At 37.3% G+C, this 19,037-nt stretch overlaps 1 protein-coding gene across 4 annotated transcripts in view; it reads right to left on the minus strand.

The window, feature by feature from the left end:
* The window catches only part of csnk1g2a (casein kinase 1, gamma 2a), a 43,729-nt gene extending 24,902 nt beyond the window's left edge, over nt 1-18,827 (minus strand). For 2 of the 4 annotated variants that reach the window (XM_049466848.1, XM_049466847.1), the window contains exons 1-3: nt 18,666-18,827; nt 8,385-9,091; nt 1,977-2,046 (exon numbers count right to left, since the gene is read on the minus strand). In XM_049466848.1, the coding sequence (XP_049322805.1) occupies nt 1,977-2,046; nt 8,385-8,618 (304 nt within the window). In that variant the 5' untranslated portion in view covers nt 8,619-9,091; nt 18,666-18,827. The remainder of the gene's footprint in view (nt 1-1,976; nt 2,047-8,384; nt 9,092-18,665) is intronic. The other 2 variants (XM_049466850.1, XM_049466849.1) reach the window with 1 other exon arrangement.
* Between the last annotated feature and the right edge of the window lie 210 nt (nt 18,828-19,037).

Consider the following 19,037-nt stretch of genomic DNA (forward strand, 5'->3'; position numbering starts at 1 on the left):
TGACCTGGTGGTACAGTCATCCAAAAAGTAGTACATCTGAAAACATTGGCTTCTATTTTCTTCCCAGTAGTTTTGGTTCAAAAGTTTTCTTTCAATGCATCTCTAATACACATAAATACTTAGATATATACAGTCCACAAGAATATACTGCATTCTGAGCTGACAAGTACACTGTAAATGTAAATGTACTATATACATGTCAAAATTAGAATATATTCACAATAATCTCTTTTTCTGCCCTGAACATCAAAAACCTCTGAGGATTACTGAGTAAAGCCCTTTACTAGGCCTATTGTCATTATGACACAATCACCTGACCACGATTACATGCAATCATATTCCACAGCTGCTATGATTTCACAAATCAACCTGCAGGCACTATGGTGCTTTCCTATCCATATTTACCACACAAAAACTACACACTAAACTACAACTTCAACTACAGGAGAAGAAGAAAAAAAAAACGTGTTCACTTTCAGTAGAAGTTAATGTAAAAGATTATTATCAAAGTTATTAAGAAGCATTTGTTTTGGATCATTCATCATAAAATTCTAATAGAATAAAGAACAACAGTATGGAGAAAAACAAAAACTGAAGTAAAAAAAATAAGATACAAGATATCAAGCATAGTGCTCACTGTATGACTAAGACATCACACACACACACACACGCACACACACACACACACTTCTTATTCAGTCTAGAAGAGATCTAGGTTTCTGATACCACATACAACTCACTGTTATCTACAGTATAAACATGGACTGAAGCATGGACAACATTCAGCTTTCAAGATGCTGCAACTGATTTTATATAGGAGAAAGACACGTGAGCGCTCCTTATCTGGAATCTGATTGGCCGGAAGGTGCAGGATGTTCTAGTACAGAGTGTAGAGAGTATAGATTCGAGGAGCTGAGGGTTTATTTTATATATTTAAGTGACACTTTTCCGAAGAGCAGAATTGTGACAACCTTAATATAGGGCAGGGCGTGCAATGTATTTTTGATACAAAATAAATAAATAAATAAAAATCCACACTGGTCTCATTCACAATGACATATCTAATAGATACAGATTATATCTGCCCAGTATCATTTATTTTACTATAATCTTGTATACACAGACTAATCCAAAAGCACCCAACAAGTCATTTAATCAGTAATAGGTCTGCCAGACTGCCATCACTGCCATTCTGCTTTTTTATTTCACTGAATATGACATGAACAACACGTTTATTATGTGTTAAACACATCAGGAACACGTGTGCATTTATGTGTCACAATTTCTGGTTGATTAAATTAATATCAGTGTTAGTATTGTCTCCAAATACTGCCAGTTTTAAAAAACAATTGGCTAAACCAAATACAGTCACAACCCAGTTAGTAACGTGTTATTATTTAACACAATTTATTACGCCAAGAAAAGGATATCAAATTTCCTTTTTAATTGAGATAGCTGCTGATAAGGAAAAGTTTAATCTCATATATCATCCAGATAATATACTGCAGTGAGGAAATGCTGTCTTTGCTGCTCCATGCTGTTTACATGTGTGGTATGTGCTGCGTTCACTGCTCACATCTGCACTGGTTGTCCAATTAAAAACTCTTTTTTTAATTTTCAGTGTCCTGTGTTAAAGCAGCTTCAAACTGGATAGATATATACGCTGAATATAAAGATATACACACAGCCCTGTGGGTGTAGGAAGCCCTTTTTTCTGTTTTTAGCTTTTGTCACCTGTTGTCAGCTGTTTAAAAATTCTAGATTAAACACTGTAATAAGCTAAACCTAAAATTCAAACCTAAAAGTAATTACTTGCTATTGATTCTTATTGTTTTTTCTAATTCGTTTCTACTTTTTTTGACATTTTTTGGCTAAATTAATTCTGATTTCCAAATATTTAAAGCAGCCCTAGATTTAAGGAGAACAAAAAAAGTTAACAGCATCAGCTAAACAATTTTTGCACAGTCATATCTCACCTGAATTCCCCAACTGCTTGTAGAACCTGTACTCGAGGTGGAGCTGAGGTGCCCTGGATTTGATCGGCTCCTGTTGTGGACGAGATCAGAATAAAATCACTTTTTTTTTTAAACAAAACAAGTAAAATTAAAAAAAAAATCACAGATCACACAATCAAAATCACAGATTTCCAGATTTAGTTATACCAGATTCTCCATCTAGCAATGTCCAGACACACTGAATGGACAAAAGTATCAGGACAGATGCTCATTCAGTGATTCTTCTGAAATGAAGAGTATTAAAAAGACTTTATCCCGCTTTTGTTGGGAGTAGCTCTGTCTACTGTCCTGAGAAGACTTTCTACTAGATTTCAGGGGAACTGCTGTGAGGATTTAATTAAGTTTAGTCAAATTCATCTCTGGACTTTTTTCATTAGCCCCCCTATAGGCATCTTTTACCTCACTTTATGAGTAAACAAAACTGTCATTTCTATTAAAAAGAAAAAAAAATGGATGGATGTTAATCTACACAGATTTCTCTCCAGTAAACTGTTTATTTGGGTGAGTAAAGCGCTTTTGTTTATTTACAGTAAGCTTAGATTTCCAATATTTGAGCACGGTTAGCAGCAGAGCTAGCCGCAGTTAGCAGCAGCGCTAGACAATGTTAGCAGCACTTAGCGCTAGTAAATGCCGCTCGATAGCGCTACACTGAGGAACCCTGAGTGTTCCACTAAGCCAGAATGCTATCAGCTAGCGGTTCATCCCACAAAGCTTGTTTTAACATGGTAACTACGCAGGCTACAGTCCGATATACTCACCTCTGAATGGCAAAAGAGCTAGCGCTGCAGTTTGTGGCTAATGCTAATATTGCTCCATCAACAAGCAAATGCTCCCTCCACACTGTATTACCCTTTCCGTGTTTTGCACCTCAGAAGAACAAACAGTGCAGGTTCATGCAATTTCCTGTCTCTTGTTGTAATATCTTCTTTTATTGTTGTACTAATGTATATTTTTACTGTTCACGGTTGTTGTGATGATGATGAAGGATCATGCCTTTCGGATACGGTTCACAAGTAAACACTTAAATATTAGGATACTAAGGATGTTAAGCTCCTTCAACCAAGCCACACTTAAAGGATGGTGCCAATCAGTTCATGTGCATTTATCTGCTCCAGAATGTCCTACTCTATTGGCAGTTCTTCTCTACTACAGGGATTAGACAAGCTAAGTGTGTGTGTGTGTGTGTGAAAGAATATTTCTACCATATTTTTCTTCAATCTTTAACTTTACTTAAAATCCTCTAATTTACTCAAAAATCGTCAGTGCATCTTCTAATCTGGTGCACCTCATGTATAAATTCTACCAGTCGGGTATTAAGGAGCAGTAAAGCCACTCAGCTGAAATACAGGGTTATACTGGACTTTCAGTAAAGTTCCTCAAGCACTGAGGCTGGAGCATCATTAGCATTAGCACTGTAGTCTGCATGTAGTCACCATGTTAAAACAAGTTACGTGGGATTAACCGCTAGCTGATAGCACCCTGGCTTACCTGAACACTCAGGGTCACTCACGCCAAAAAATAGTGTTATTTAGAAGTTTCAGTTTAGCTGCTAACCACTATTTCCCCATTCAGAGGTGAGTATATCTGACTGCAGCCTGCTCCTAACCCCGACTAGCACTGCTGGAGAAGCAGTAGCATTCCCCGCTAACCACGCTCGCTATTTCCTTGCTCAGAGGGGAGTATTATCAGCCTGTAGCCTGCTCCTAACCCCGGCTAGCACTGCAAGAGTAGCATTAGCATTACCCGCTAACCACGCTCGCTATTTCCTTGCTCAGAGGGGAGTATTATCAGCCTGTAGCCTGCTCCTAACCCCGGTTAGCACTGCTGGAGAAGTAAGCCGCTAACAGAAGCGCTTTACTCACCAAAATAAAATGTTTTCAGGAAAGAAATCTGTGTAGATTAACATCCAGTGCGTGTGACTTTAAAACAAAGTCTTTATTTATTACTGTATTATGTATTTATGTTCTATTTACTTAGCTTAGCTTTACTTTACTTACTTAACTACCCCCACACCACAACCCAGCAGCAAGACCTGCTGAATTTTTAGTTTTATAAAGTGTCTTTAAGGGTGTTTTTACACCTGTAGTTTTTTTCCTCTGGTCCAAATCAGTTAATGAGGTCATTTACTTGGAGCGTTTTCTCTCTGCTTGGTTTGGTTTCACACAGGCATATACTGAAATGCACCAAAATGTGCACCAATGAACCACAGTCTTAGTCCGGTTCTTTTGATCCGTACCAGAGTGAGATTGCTGTTTTCACACCTGCTCATATACCTGCTCATGTACCTGCTATAGCTACAAATGGAGCAGAGTTTGTCTTAAGCAGACCAAATAGTGCTAATGTGAAAATGCCCTTAAAACAGGGGTGTCCAAACTACGGCCCGTTTACTTTTTTGGAGCGGACTGCGAGGTATTTTAGAAATAGAATGAAAGTTGGCCCGCTGTTAAGCAGGTTTTTATAATGTGAGATTCAAAGTTTGAACGCTAGGTGTCAGAAACGGGCCAAAGAGTCTAAAAGTGGAGAGAGTGCGCATTTCTAGTGCAGAAAAACGGGCCAAAGAGTCTAAAAGCGGAGAGAGTGCGCATTTCTAGTGCAGAAAAACGGGCCAAAGAGTCTAAAAGCGGAGTGCGCGCATTTCTAGCGCAGAAAAACGAGTCTAAAAGTTGCCGTAATTAAGGAGTTTTATATTAAGAGACATCATGAAATTAAACATCAATTTGAAAAATCTTAGTTTACACAACACTGTCAAAGATGAAGATAGTTAGTCAAGTAAAATGGTGTGTAAATGAAAGTAATCAGGAAAATCTATTATTTAAAGTGGTATATTTCATAAGTTGTTTCATTACAGAGTGTGGCCCGTGACTTCTAATATATTTCTCCTTCTGGCCCCCAACAAAAAAGTTTGGACACCCCTGCCTTAAAATGTGCCTTAAAATTCATAAATACACTAGAAAATAGATTTTCATTGATAGTGTGCCTTGGTAGATGTGTTTGGGAGATTATGTCTTTTTTGTAATAATGTTTCTTGGCAGTAAATCTTATACCATTGAAAAGCCTGTATTTGTGAGGAACATGAATTTGTGGGATGAGCAGTAGAGCTGAGGATGTGGGTTGCGCAGATGAAAAATGTGCCAAATCTTCGCTGCCTCTGCTTATTCTGCTGTTGACAACTGTTTTAAGCTTCTGATATAACCCTACCCCAGGTGCTGCCTAATTGGCACCTGATTGGCAGCACCTGTGAGCATGAGCTCTGCTACAGTGGTCAGAAGGTCTATGCTCCAAGAATCACATTTACGCCACATTTGACTGATCTGGATAGAGCTTGTGTGATAGGGCAACTTCAAGCTGGTGTTCTGAAAGAAAGAGGGAGAGAAAAAAAAAAAAAAAAAAAAAAGTTGCAGCATTATTTGGAGTGAGCCCTGTTACCAGTATCTCCAAAATGAAAGCCATATTAAGTTCCATATAACAGGGGAATGTCAGAGACAGGCGGCAAAATGGGCGTAACAAGAAGACGACACCCCAAGAAGATCAAAATTAAACACCAAACGAGTCAATGGCAGAATAATAAGTGGTTTGAAAATGACAGAGAGGATTTGGCTTTTTTTTCTGGGCGCAACCTCACAGAGCACATACTCAGCTCTGCTGCTCATCCCACAAACGCATGTTTCTTACAAATGTAGCTCAGTTTAAAAGGGAAATTAACAGGCTTTCCAACAGTATAGGAATCACTGTCAAAAAGCATTGTTACAACAAAGAAATACCAAATCTAACAAACACTAATTTCCTTACTTTATGTGCTATGTTAATGTATAACTGAGGGGTTTTTTTTATGCATCCACAGCCTGGTGGCCAGCAGACGCAATCAAATCCTGACACCAATGCTCCAGAATTTGTCAGAAAGCCTTCTCAGGACAGTAAAGACAGTTACTCCAACAAAAGCAAGATCAACTCATTAACTCTTTCAAGAAATTGCATATGATCATATGTCTCAATACTTTTGTCCATATAATTTAGCTTTACCACAGGACTTCCCCATGACACACAAACAAACACAAAAACACCATTTGGTTGGGGTGAGTTCCCAAAGTAGCTCTGCTGAGCTGTGGTGGTTTATGTGTGTGTGTGTGTGTGTGTGTGTGTGTACAGTACAAGATCCTCATGGGTTGAGTCATCAGTGACACCAGCAGCAGCAGCTCTGTGGGATGGCCAAGAGGAAGAGTGGTGGAACAGAAAAACAAACACATGCACGCTCTCACACTTTAAATAAATTAATAATGAATTAATTAATTAATTAATAAATAGCACAGGATGTGAGAAGCCAACCTTCAACACAATCTGAAAATAAATGCAGGTTCATTACACTGCACTACCCTCCTCAAACAAAAGGAGAACTGCAAAAAAAAACATTTTTTTATAATTTACTCAAATGAATAAAAGCTTTAATGACAATCAAAAACGACCCCAATGCGAGGTTTGTATGACAGACCTTTTAAAAGATGTGTAAACTTCCTTACATATGCTCGGCCCTAACTTATGAAATCCATATATGCTTTAACATTGGACCACTGGGTACTAGCAATGCCTGCACACTTCTTCTTCTTCAAAAAAAAAAATATAAAAGGTCAAACCTTCCATAATTTCCCCAAAGATCCCACACTTCACATGAATTGATTCACAACATCAGTAAAGATCACCATTTCAGTTTAAAATATATATTACTGTGCTAGCTAGCTAAGGCTAGCCATATTAATATAATTACCCAGCCAGCCAATCTACCCAAATAAAAGTTGTCAGAGATAGGGGTGGGCGATATGGCCCTAAAATAATATCACAATATTTCATGGTATTTTTGCGATAAAGATACTCTTGGCGATATGACCGAAAAACTGAATTATTTCAAGTATACACTGCTGCAACAAAATGAATATTACATTTTCTTGTTGCATACAATATGATATGGCACACCCCTAACTGAGATTTTAAAAAATACAAGAAATTAATCAGTAACATTAATTTGTAACAGAAGTTAATCATTCAGAATGTCATGATACTAATAATGCACTCCAAATATCTCCATATATCCAGGATTCAAGCAAAATAAATTATACTGGACAGATATAATCTGTCTCTAGTTGATATATAATGGGAATTAAGAACAGTGTGAATTTTTCTTTTGCTAAAAACAGTTAAAAAGTAGTACCCTGATGTGATAATTTGGTGCGGGTGATATGGTATAATATCATACACGATATTACATTTTTTTGGCGATATTATCGCGTCTGATACAATATGGCACACCCCTTGTCAGAGAGACAGGAAGAAACATCAAATTGAGTGGAGAGTAACGTTAGTCAAGCCATAGCTCTTTAAAAGTAGCCTGGTTATCTAGGTTAGCTAGCTAGTTCATATCATAGTGTACACTTGCATGCTTAGCTGGATTGTATTTAGCATTTAGCAACGTCGTGTTACTACTAATTTTATGTCTGATTTGATATTACAGATTAGCTTAGACATTAAAGTAATTTCAGAACACTTTACAAAAGTGTGTTTCATTAAGACACTGGTTGGAATGTGAAAATTGAAGAAGGATGCTGTGCCCACGTTATTTGCCTGGACAGATAGTTCAGTGGAGCCTGTAAGGAGAACTGTAGTTAGATAAACAACAGTGTATTTTTCTACAGTCACTAAAGCCCTATCCGGGTAATTTTCTCTTTTATAGGGGGTCCTCCATGATTTTATTTCCATCCAGAATGACCATGTGCATGTTTTTCTCAGACGCGCTGAATTGTCTACGGTTGTTTGCTGAACACTGTGGCCCTCGGGTAAATTTAGTAACATCCAGATGGACATCTCTGAGTTTCTTCACCTCCCGTTTAATAAAATAGAAATTTGTCCACTGCAGCGCACCATAATCACACTTTGGGCAAGCGTTTCCACGGAGATCCACGTAAATGCAACAGCAAGTGGAAATGGAGGAGCTACTGAACATGATGTCACGTGATCGAGAAAGCAAAAAAAAAAAAAAAAAAAAAAAAACTTACTAGTCCTCCTTTTATTTTTACTTGCAGTCTGGATGCAAGAGTTTTATCACTGAGTAGAAGTGTGAGAAACTGAGAAACTCTTCTGGGCATTTAAAGCCCATGTATAGCTGTTTATTTAGTTTTTAAATGGCAGAAATAACTGAGAAAATAACCTACACATAAATGAATAACCAAAAAAAAATTTCAAATTAATCAACTACCAAAACAATCTTTAGTTGCAGTCCTAATTCAGAACCATGATAACCTGAATAAGGAAACAGCTGAAGTTTTGTTAGTGAAATATTTCCACTGCAAAAACACATCAACAAGCTTGCTTTCGGATGCTTACCAGTTTTATGGCCACATATTCGTTGGTATAGAGGTTCTTGCCGAGCCGAAGCTCGCCAAAATTCCCACAGCCGATCTTCTTCCCAACCCGAAAGTTGGGGCCGACCATGAGAACCCCCGAATTGGTGGTGGAGCTTCGGCTCCCATGACCTGTCCTGCTTCCAGTCTTAGACATTCTCTTCCCTTCCTCCACCTCCCCCTTCCCCCCTCCTCCACCTCTCTTATCAAAATCCATAAGCTTGTGATACCCTGGCCTCTCCACGATTACTCCACTGCCATAAAATCACAGAGCCACCAAAACGTCGAGTGATAGGGGAATGGGGGGAGGCGGGATGGAGGAGTGGAATTCAGAGGATTATGGGGTTACCAACTGTTGCTTTAATAGCCAATGAGTTGGGATATCTTGCAGGTTTATGAAGAATAAACATCCAGTTTAAAGCAGATACTCCAGAGGTGTCTCCAGGTTTCGCATTCTTCTCAAAAACCAACGCCAACTTCAGGGAACATGCTCCAACAGACGCGATCGCAACTTCTCCACCGTACAATCCTAGCTACTGCAGCCGAGACCAGGCCTGCTGGCAGGATCCATCCTCGTCATCCTCTCCTCTTGGTGAATCTCCAAAACTGCTTCGGACATTCCTCAAGCCGTACAGTCTTGTAAGCCGCCGGTCAGCTTTGGCAGGAACCATTCAGAACTCTCCAGAACATCTGTAAGTAAGAGGAACAAAAACAAAATCATCAACAGCCATTCTCTAAAACCCTGAGACTCAACTCTGCTCCGATTTCAATCCCATAGGTGACGCAGCAGCAGCAGCGGGACGCAGCGACTGCTACTCATTCACAAAAAGCTCCTGCAGGCTCTAAGTGCCAGTCATCAATCAAAACGCCGGCCAAATATCCGGAGTGACTGTATGCTGAAATCCTGCATTTCCTGAGAGCTGTAATTCCAAGCACTGCTTCAACTGTAGAGGTGAACCCTAATGCCAGCTGTTACACAAGACATAAAGGCTGGTACTCACACACAACTGGTCAATGTGACCACATTTTACATTAAAATTTAAAGTCCTGTGGTCAGAAGAAGTATTACTAGGGAGGGATTCATTGATTAGTCCACACAATCAACAATGCTGATTACCGTATTTTACTGAGGGGCGTTTAATTGTAATTCTTAGAAAAACATTTTCTTTCAAAGTCAAACAAGCGCTGGATGTTAATCTACACAGATTTATCTCCTGAAAACTGTTTATTTGGGTGAGTAAAGAGCTTCTGTTTATTTACAGTAAGCTTAGATTTCCAATATTTTAGCATGGTTAGCAGCAGGGCTAGCCATAGTTAGCAGCTTTTAGCGCTAGGAAATGGCACCCAACAGCGCTACACTGAGTAACACTGAGAGTTCTGGTAACCCAGGGCGATCAGCTAGCGGTTTGTCCAATGTGGCTTGTTTTAACAAGGTAAACACGCAGACTACAGCCTGATATACTCAGCTCTGAACATCGAAATAGCTAGCGCTGCAGTTAGCGGCTAATGCTAACACTGCTTTAGTCTCAGTGTGGGAGAAACTTTACTAAAACTCTACTGCCCCTTATAATCTGACTAGTAGAATTTATACATAAGGCGCACGTTGATTTGAATGCGCCTTATAGTACAAAAAATACAGTTTAAGAGAATGTTACTCAAAATTCATTGTAACTTTACATGCATCATAAAAAGCTAGGGAATTTTATATGAAGATTCATCAGCCTCAATCACAGCTTTAATTTTCTTCTATAAACCTTTAAAATAACGTATAAAATACATAAACATTATCAACAACTATGTTATCCATTATAGAAGTCTTTAAAGCTTTAAAATAGGATAAGGGCGATTGTAGATGTTGCTATATAGAAGCTGGCCAAATAAATCACACTAGATATTCTTGTGTTTCTGTCAAAAAGCTGTAAACAAAAAATGTATGTGGGAGTGATTTTTTTTTTTTTTATATTTTAAGTGTATTTTTGCACCATGCTCAATATAAAACTGCACGTAAGGTTGACAGAGCTGCTAGATATTTTGAATAAAAAGAGCTAAATTAAACTTATAGTTTAATTTAGTTGTAAATTCTATATTTTTATAGTTTAAAAATATATATATATATTATATAAAAAAATTATTTTTTTATACTTTAAAATAGTTGCAAATACTGTAACAACTTTATTTTGAAACTTAAATAACTTAGAAAATACAGTTTCAGTCCCACAAACAACTCCACTACCCATAATAAAAGTCCCTAAAACTGCTAAGTGGCTCCTCCACTTTTCAGCAAATTACTGGAGGTTTGAGGGAACTGAAACCAGAGCCGCTCTCCCTACAGGAAGCGTTATCTAGTGTTTGAGTTTCAGCTCTAAAAATACATCTCTGCAGCTCTGGATGAGGCTGGAGGTCGTGTGAAGAGGGACGGCTGTCTGGGCGGGCGGAGGGCTGCAGCAGCCTGGCTGGAGGAAAAACGGAAAGCAATCTGGAGTTGCTGGAGGCTGATTTTCCCCTCGCGTCGAGGTCGGGGTCAAAGACCACAGTCACATTCAGAAAGTCAATGCTGTTATGTGCTGTTTGTTACATATTCAGAGGTTCCACTTCTGCAGATGTAAACATGATTTATAAAGGGTCGAACGAGCCTCACACTGTACACTTTCTCTACTCAAAAAAGTGCAGGACAATATCAATATATTTCACCCCACTTAACTCTTCCAGACATTAGTCCTCTCTAGGTAGTCTCACTAGGTGAGTGCATGTCTCCTCCAACACATGTGAAGCCAGACATTAATCTGCCACTGATGAGAATCATCGGGTAGCATCACTAGTTAACCAGCATACTCTAAAGGAAAGCACCGGATTTCCAGCTTTGATACATCAGCTAATAGACGCCTGTGCTGGCTAGCACAACAAAGGAATTGATAAGGGACAACTCGTTATCTAGCCACCCAAAAAGAGAGCATGGCTAATTGCACTCTCTCAGACTCCAGCTGCTGATGGAGAAGCAGCATGGTCCAGGACTCGAACCAGCAATCCTTGGATCATAGTAATAACTGTGAAAAGTTGTGCAACTGAGCTTACTATCTAAAGGTGTTTTTACTCCAGCGCTACTTAGTTCGGTAAAAAGGGCTTTAGTACTCTAGTTCATTTGCACTCTTGGTGCGGTTACTTTCGGCAGGTGTGAAAACAGCAACCACACTTGGATGCGGACAAAACTGCCACACCAAGGTGGTCTCTGTCTGGTACTAAACCGACTCCACAGTGGTTCTGTTTGTGGTGAGAACGTGATTTGACCTTAAAATCAACCTAACTATTAAATATACTCCTCATTTTTGAACAAAAAGGCTGTTCAGGTGCAGTTTAAACTGATTTATTACCTAAATAATAACGCAGATATTTACTAATGCCATCTCTGCTGCTAGTCAGAAACACAAAGCTTCTTCCTGTATTTACTTTGTTAACCCTACCCCAGACTGGTCTGACCAATCAGAGGAGGGAACGATCTCATGCAATTTGTTGTGATGCAATTTGTAGTGATACCAGTGTGGTTGGTAAATGAACATGACATAGATTATTATTTATGATACTGTGGTTGGGCTTCTTTTTTTTGCATGTATTTAGTAGAGATTTTTAACCAGGTTCACTGTTCTACTCTCCCGTTATTAGAATCTAAGCACTTAAACAAGGCCCCTGACCACTAGTTCTTGTAGTTACAGCTCATGTGGTCACATGGACCTGAGTAAAAACTCCTTATTACAGTGTTTTGCAACACTGAGAGCAGAACTGACCTCATCCACTGGATCCAAATCCTTGCGTGTTGCTGTAAAACCACTCAAGCCAGCGCTAATCACTTCCCTACAGCCATTTCTGACCCAATCAATATTTCTGAATCTACACTCTTCAACAGAAGAGGGTGCCAACATGGTTCTAGAAGAAATAACACTAAATAGGAATTAGTGAAATTATAGTGAAGATCTTGCAAGACCCCATACCAGAATGGACATGTTAGGCAGTGAGTAAATAGTCAATTCTTGAAGTTGATGTATTGAAAAATGCAGGAAAAATGGAACAGCATAAGAATAAGACTTTATCCAGTACCAAATGACTGGGCCAGTACAGGGCACTTACTTACTTTGATATCGATATTTATTGAGATAGAACATTTCAATAACGGTGATATAATTTTTTAAATATTTCAATATCACTCAGAACTGATTCCAAAGGCCACAATAAGCCGGTGACTACATGTCTGTGTCCTGATATTCATAATGACAGACCAAAAAATAGCACAGCCAGCTATTAGCCATCTCCATTAGTACCAGTTTGATTGATACTTTTAGCAGTGTGGGCAGTGTGCACAGTCCTGCTGGAAAATGAAATCCATAGCTCTATAAAAGTTGTCAGCAGAGGGAAGCATGAAGTGCTGCAAGATTTTGTGGGAAAACAAAACTGCACTGACTTTAGACTTGATAATAAAACACAGTGGATCAACACCAGCAGATGACATGTCTCTCCAAACCATCACTGATTGTAGAAACTTCACACTAGACTTCGAGCAGCTTGTACTGTGTGTCTCTTCACTCTTCCTCCAGACTCTGCTCCCTTGATTTACAAATGAAATGTAAAATGTACTGATGATCAGTGATGGTTTGGAGAGACATGTCATCTGCTGGTGTTGATCCACTGTGTTTTATTATCAAGTCTAAAGTCAGTGCAGTTTTGTTTTCCCACAAAATCTTACAGCACTTCATGCTTCCCTCTGCTCTCGACAGTAGGAAGCATATGGGAAAGAACAAGTGGTCTGCATGATGGTGGAAAACGTCTCTGAATGTCAGTGATTAGTCAGAACTCTCATCAGAACATCAGAGACTGGTCACATCGCTCACAGCACCTCATGATTTGGCAGAACACTAATTAGTAGCTTCTCTGATCTAGAGGGGAATAAAGCAACCAGTATGGGAATGCACAATAACAATTGGCATGTGCAACAAGTTCTACCGAAGTTATTGCCTTAATAAGTGAGATTTTAACTTTAGTTTTAACTCTAACTCATCCCAGAGATACTGAAATGCCAAGAACATACAGCAACAGCTCAACAATTCAATGCACTGTCCCAGAAATAGCTGTGAATTCTGTAAATTATATTGTCATTTTAGAACCATTTGATACAGTAGTATACTGATAATTCAGTAGTATAATACTGTAGTTTCACATTTCTTTTAAAAGAGCAATGAAATGTACGTATTAAGACTATTTATACACTGGAACTGGAGTATTAAAAATGTCTTAAAATCAAACAAATAAGAGAAAAAAACAGTAATGGTGTCAATGTGCTGAAACTATTTATTTCTTGTTCTTCTTAAAAGGCAATGTGTCACTGAGTTGCAAATGCTGCTGCACGTGAAACTGTTCTTCTACCACCATTGCCTGAATTAGGCAATAAAAGAAAATAGACAGAAAAACAAGTGAATCACAAAAAGCCCCCAGACTGACTTTAACCTGTAAAATAAAATTCAGGGCCTTGCCTACCTCAGCTTGGGATACTAACAATTTTATCCACGTGTAGGAGTCGAAATCCTGTCGTTCTTTCCTAGGACTCCTCCACCAAACTAAAACAGCCTGAAACAGGAACACCGGAACACTTTCTTACAAAAACTTTTATTTGCCTTACAATTTGCCTTAAATCTCCTGAGAAAACAGTTTTCACATTTATTTAGCTAACTGCTTCTTACATAGACTGGTCAAGTTTTAACCCTTTTTTAAATAACAGGTTGAATTAAACAATAGATCTATAAAAACTAATAAAAAAGTAATTGAAATGTGTGTTTTTTTTTAAGGCACAATAGCCAGTACCGGCCAGTTTTGATAGAGTGGCCAGCATCACTTGGTCTTTTTCCAGCATTAAATAAATCCATCAGCAAGTACTGGTTTGAAATATTTGCCAAATCTGCCAAAAACTCATTCTGATATCATCGATAATTGTATATCACTGATTGTGTCGATAGCAATGATTAAGACAGATTTAGGCATACTGTCTGTTTCCCATTCCTATAGGTAGCAATGTTGCAATGTTTTGATTCTCGACACAAGAAGTAGATACACAGCGTTGTCTCTGTGTCTGCGTAAGTGACAGGCTGCTGCTGCCTGAGAAGCACAGGTGGAGGGGGGAGGATTAAACACGATGTAACCGCATGGCCTGCATCCACATGGTTGGGCACGTGCTTGTAAACGTGGGCACGTGTCGAAAGCTGTGCACCTCAGTCCAGCACAGTTTTGCAGTGCAGATATTTTTAAGTTACAGCTGAATTCACGTTTCTAATCACAGAAAAATGCTCTTATTTACCTTTTAAAAAATATTGCTTTACAAATTGTTGTAAACAATATTTGTTTACACACCTACTTTTTCATGTCAGCACCTTTAAAAACAAGCACTCATAAAACCACTGAAATTAACACAGATGAATTACATTCACCTAACTTATCCTAGCCTTATCGCTTAAACTGTAAAATGGAAAATGCAGTAGGGGAACTGCCCTGATGCGCTCTACACGAAAAGAGGTCTGAAAGGTGTAGGAGATAAAGTACAGTGACGAGGAAAACAGGTCAGTGTATGAGTGTATGCGTGTATGATTTAAGATTTTGAGGGTCTGTTAGGGTTAAGGCCTTGCTTTTATATAGAGGTTACTAATCTTTAACAACTAAAACATGTCTACACAAGGTAAAATATTCTACACTCACAATATTTTCCTACAATTATTTTCTGAGTTCTAAGTAAGTAAGAAAAATCCCGAAACCGTTCTTATTTGCGCTGAAAGAACCTTATCATAAAAATAAAGGTTCTTTTTTTGTAAGATTATGCCTAGTCTTGGATTACACATCATTTTCAAAGAAGATTTTTAATTGAAGGACAATTCAGTATAGTTTACAACTAGGCTTAATCCCTGTGCTGCAAACTAAATCATACACCCAAGCCAAGAACTGTGTAGATAGTTAGCTAGGAACCTTTATTATTGTTATTAAGATTGAGACATTACATCTAATAAGGATAAAGCCTTGCTTAACGTATTTATAAAAAAAAATAATAATAAAAAAAAACACACACTTTAGACGAGTCAGAGCTATCTAAATAATTAAATTAGAAAAGATCTGTGTATATAATGGTTTCAATAATGTTTAAAGCACTGTCAATAAAAATATCAGAAAATAAAAAATGTATAGGGTCTAGGAGGTAAATAATTAGCAACAACTTAACCCCATAACTACTGACAAAACAACTGTACCCAGCAGTGAAACTCATGGAATAATTGGACTAATTTGAGTGGTTTCAAATTTCTCCAATAAAAAAATTCTCTAATAAACCACAATTACTTTCGAGTTAATCTAAACCAACACTTATTTTTAAACATAGGGCAGTTTAGTAAAATTAGTAAAATTTTAGTAAAAGTAATTTAAATATGTTAAGACTCTGTTTGAGTTAAGGCCTTGCTTTTATGCAAACGATTTTAATCATTAACAAATAAAACATGTCTAGACAAGATAAAATATTCTACACTCAATATTTTCCTAGAACTCTGTTCTGTGTTCGAAGTAAGAACAACCCATAGTTTTTCTCTAGAACTGCACATCCAAGCCAAGGACTATGTAAACTGTTGGAAACCTTAGCTAGGAACTGTGTACTGTGTAGATATGAACCATGATTGTTCTTAAGATTATAAAACATTGAAGGCCTTGTTTGAGGTATTTTACAACAACATACACTTTAGATGGAATCAGATCTATCACAATAAATAGCATAACAAAAAACTGTATGTATGATGATTTTAATAATGTTTAAAACACTGAAGGTTAATCATTTGCAACGACTTAACCCCATAACTACTGATAAATTACAGTATCCAGCAGTTACTTTAAATAACCTGAGTCATTTAAAATAAACTGTAATCCTCTAAAAAAAACTCTAATAAACCAAAGCTACACTGAGTTTAAACACAGCATAGCTTAGCTTATCAAAAAAAATACAGATTTAAATGAGATTTACTTATAGATGCCAATGGCAATTAACCATTTAATCAGTGTGACTTAAGATTTTAAGGGTCTGATAGGGTTAATGCCTTGTATTTATACAAAGTTTCTTGATCTCTAAAACCCGAAACATGTCTACACAATATATATTACATTCTATTCCCACAATATATTCTTAGAACTATATATATATATATATATATATATATATATATATATATATATATATATATATATCCACAATATATTTCCCCAGACAAAAATATTATTAAACAAGATTTTTCAATGAAAGGAAAATATTGTGTAGTTTGCAAATAGAAATAATCCCCATTCTGGAAACTCACACAGAGTTTTCTACAACTGAACATCCAAGCCAATAACTGTGTAGATTAGACATTTAGGAACCTTTATTGTTATTATGAGGCATTAGGTCTAATAAGGATAAGGATAATTTTTTTAGATGGAATCAGAGCTGTCATAATAATTAGATTAACAAAGATCTGTATGATGATTTTATTAATATGTTTAAAACAGTCATTTAAAATATCAGCAAATTAAAACTTTATAGGATCTAGGAGGTAAATAATTAACAACAACGTAACCCCATAACTACTGACAAAATGACTGTACCCAGCAATGAAACTCTGCACTAATTTGGATTAATCTGAGCCGTTTCAAAACAAATTTGTAATAGTTTTTCATATAGGGATTAAATCTATTCTTGGACTGCATATCAATTTACATTGAAAGGAAAATATTGTAAAGTTTGCAACTAGGATTAATCCCTGTCCTGGAAACAAACCCATAGAGCTGCACATCCAAACCAAGAACTGTGTAGATTAGATTAGAACCTTTATTTTTATTAAGATTATGAGACATTAGACCTAATAAGGATAATAAGAATAAGGCTGTGCTTGAGGTATTTTCAGATCTGTCATAATAAACAGGTCAACAAAGTATGTATCTGTACGTATAAAGGTGTTGTGTTATAATGTATAAAACACTTAATAAAAATATCAGCAAATAAAAACTTTATAGGATCTAGGAGCTAAATAATAAGCAACAACTTAACCCCATAACTATTGACAAAACGACTGTACCTAGCAGTGCAATTATTGTACTAATTTGGATTAATCTGAGCTGTTTTAAATAACTTAAGGTTTCTCGTGTAGGGATTACGTTTTGGACTACAAAGCATTTTCCATTGAAAGGAAACCTGTATATAGTTTGCAACTAGGATTAATTCCAGTCCTGGAAACAAACCCATATAGTTTTCTAAAACTGCACATCCAAAGACCTGAACCTTTATTGTTATTAAGATGAGAAATTGGGTTTAATAAGGAAATTAAGGATAAGGCCTTGCTTGATGTATTCTTAGATTCGTCATAATGAACAGGTTAACAGGTTAAAGGATGTATCTGTATGTATAAAGGTTTTGTGCTCTAATGTTTAATGTATGGTCAATAAAAATATCAGTAAGTTAAATGGAAACTTCACAGGATTTAGGAGGTAAATAATTAGCAACCACTTAACCCCATAACTACTGACAAAACGACTGTACCCAGCTGTAATTTGGACAAATCTGACTGTTTCAAATAAACTGAAATCCTTTTAAAAAATCTCTTATAAACCACAAATTTCTTCCAAGCTAAACTCAACCAGCAGCCACTGGCTACCCTGAGTTTAAACATAGCATAGCTTAGCTTTTCAAACTAAACCACGGATTTAAACGGGGTTTCCTCACAAATTACAAAACAATGACATTTAATCAATTTACTCATTTAAACGTATTTAACAGTGTGATTTAAACGCTTCAGAATTATTATAACTTTACTCGCGCACAGAAAGTTGGTCTGAATCTTCTGAATGGGATGATTTGAATTAAACAAGCTCATATTAGCTTAGCTTAGCTTAGCTTGGTTTTGGTTTAGCTTGGCCTGCGTTACTGTAGCTTTAATAACCAAACAAGCAATTTAGACAAAATACAGCGAATCCATAGCGGAGACTTCATTTTATACACTTTCAAACAAACAACAAAACCGCGTAAAAATATAATAAACATTACAAATAAACACTAGTTTACAGCCCGTTCCCCCGTTAGCTCCATGCTAAGGCTGCGGTTAGCTTAGCTTAGCCGTCGCCCGGGCAACTCCTTAATCCGAGCAAATCGAAATCGACTCAAATTATCTAATCTAAATACGGAGCAGATCGATCAGACCGGAGCTTTATCAGGTTGATTAGACTCTTTTACCTAGCAGCTGTGAGTGTTAAGCTCCATCCCCGCCGTTTACCGGGGTTTTATCGCCGTTTTCTTGAAGCCGTGCTCATTTTTTTCTCCGCTTTCTCACTGATGTCTCTTTAAGCCTCGACGCTCGGCTCCGGTTTTCCTGCGCCGCCGTATGGCTGCATTAATTCAACGCGCTTGAAGTTGGAAAGAGTGCGTACATCGCTTTAGAGAATCCCAACGGGTCATAATGTTCACTTCCATTCTGCGTAAACTACGCCAGCTGACTGAAGCTGAATATACAGCTCTTATACTGGAACTGATGTGTAAATCAATAAACTAGTCATCTCAAAAAACAAATTACAGTATGATTAAAAAGTTACTTTATTACAGTAATTA

Source organism: Astyanax mexicanus, chromosome 18 (genome assembly GCF_023375975.1).
Source record: "Astyanax mexicanus isolate ESR-SI-001 chromosome 18, AstMex3_surface, whole genome shotgun sequence".
Taxonomy (NCBI): Eukaryota; Metazoa; Chordata; class Actinopteri; order Characiformes; family Acestrorhamphidae; genus Astyanax; species Astyanax mexicanus.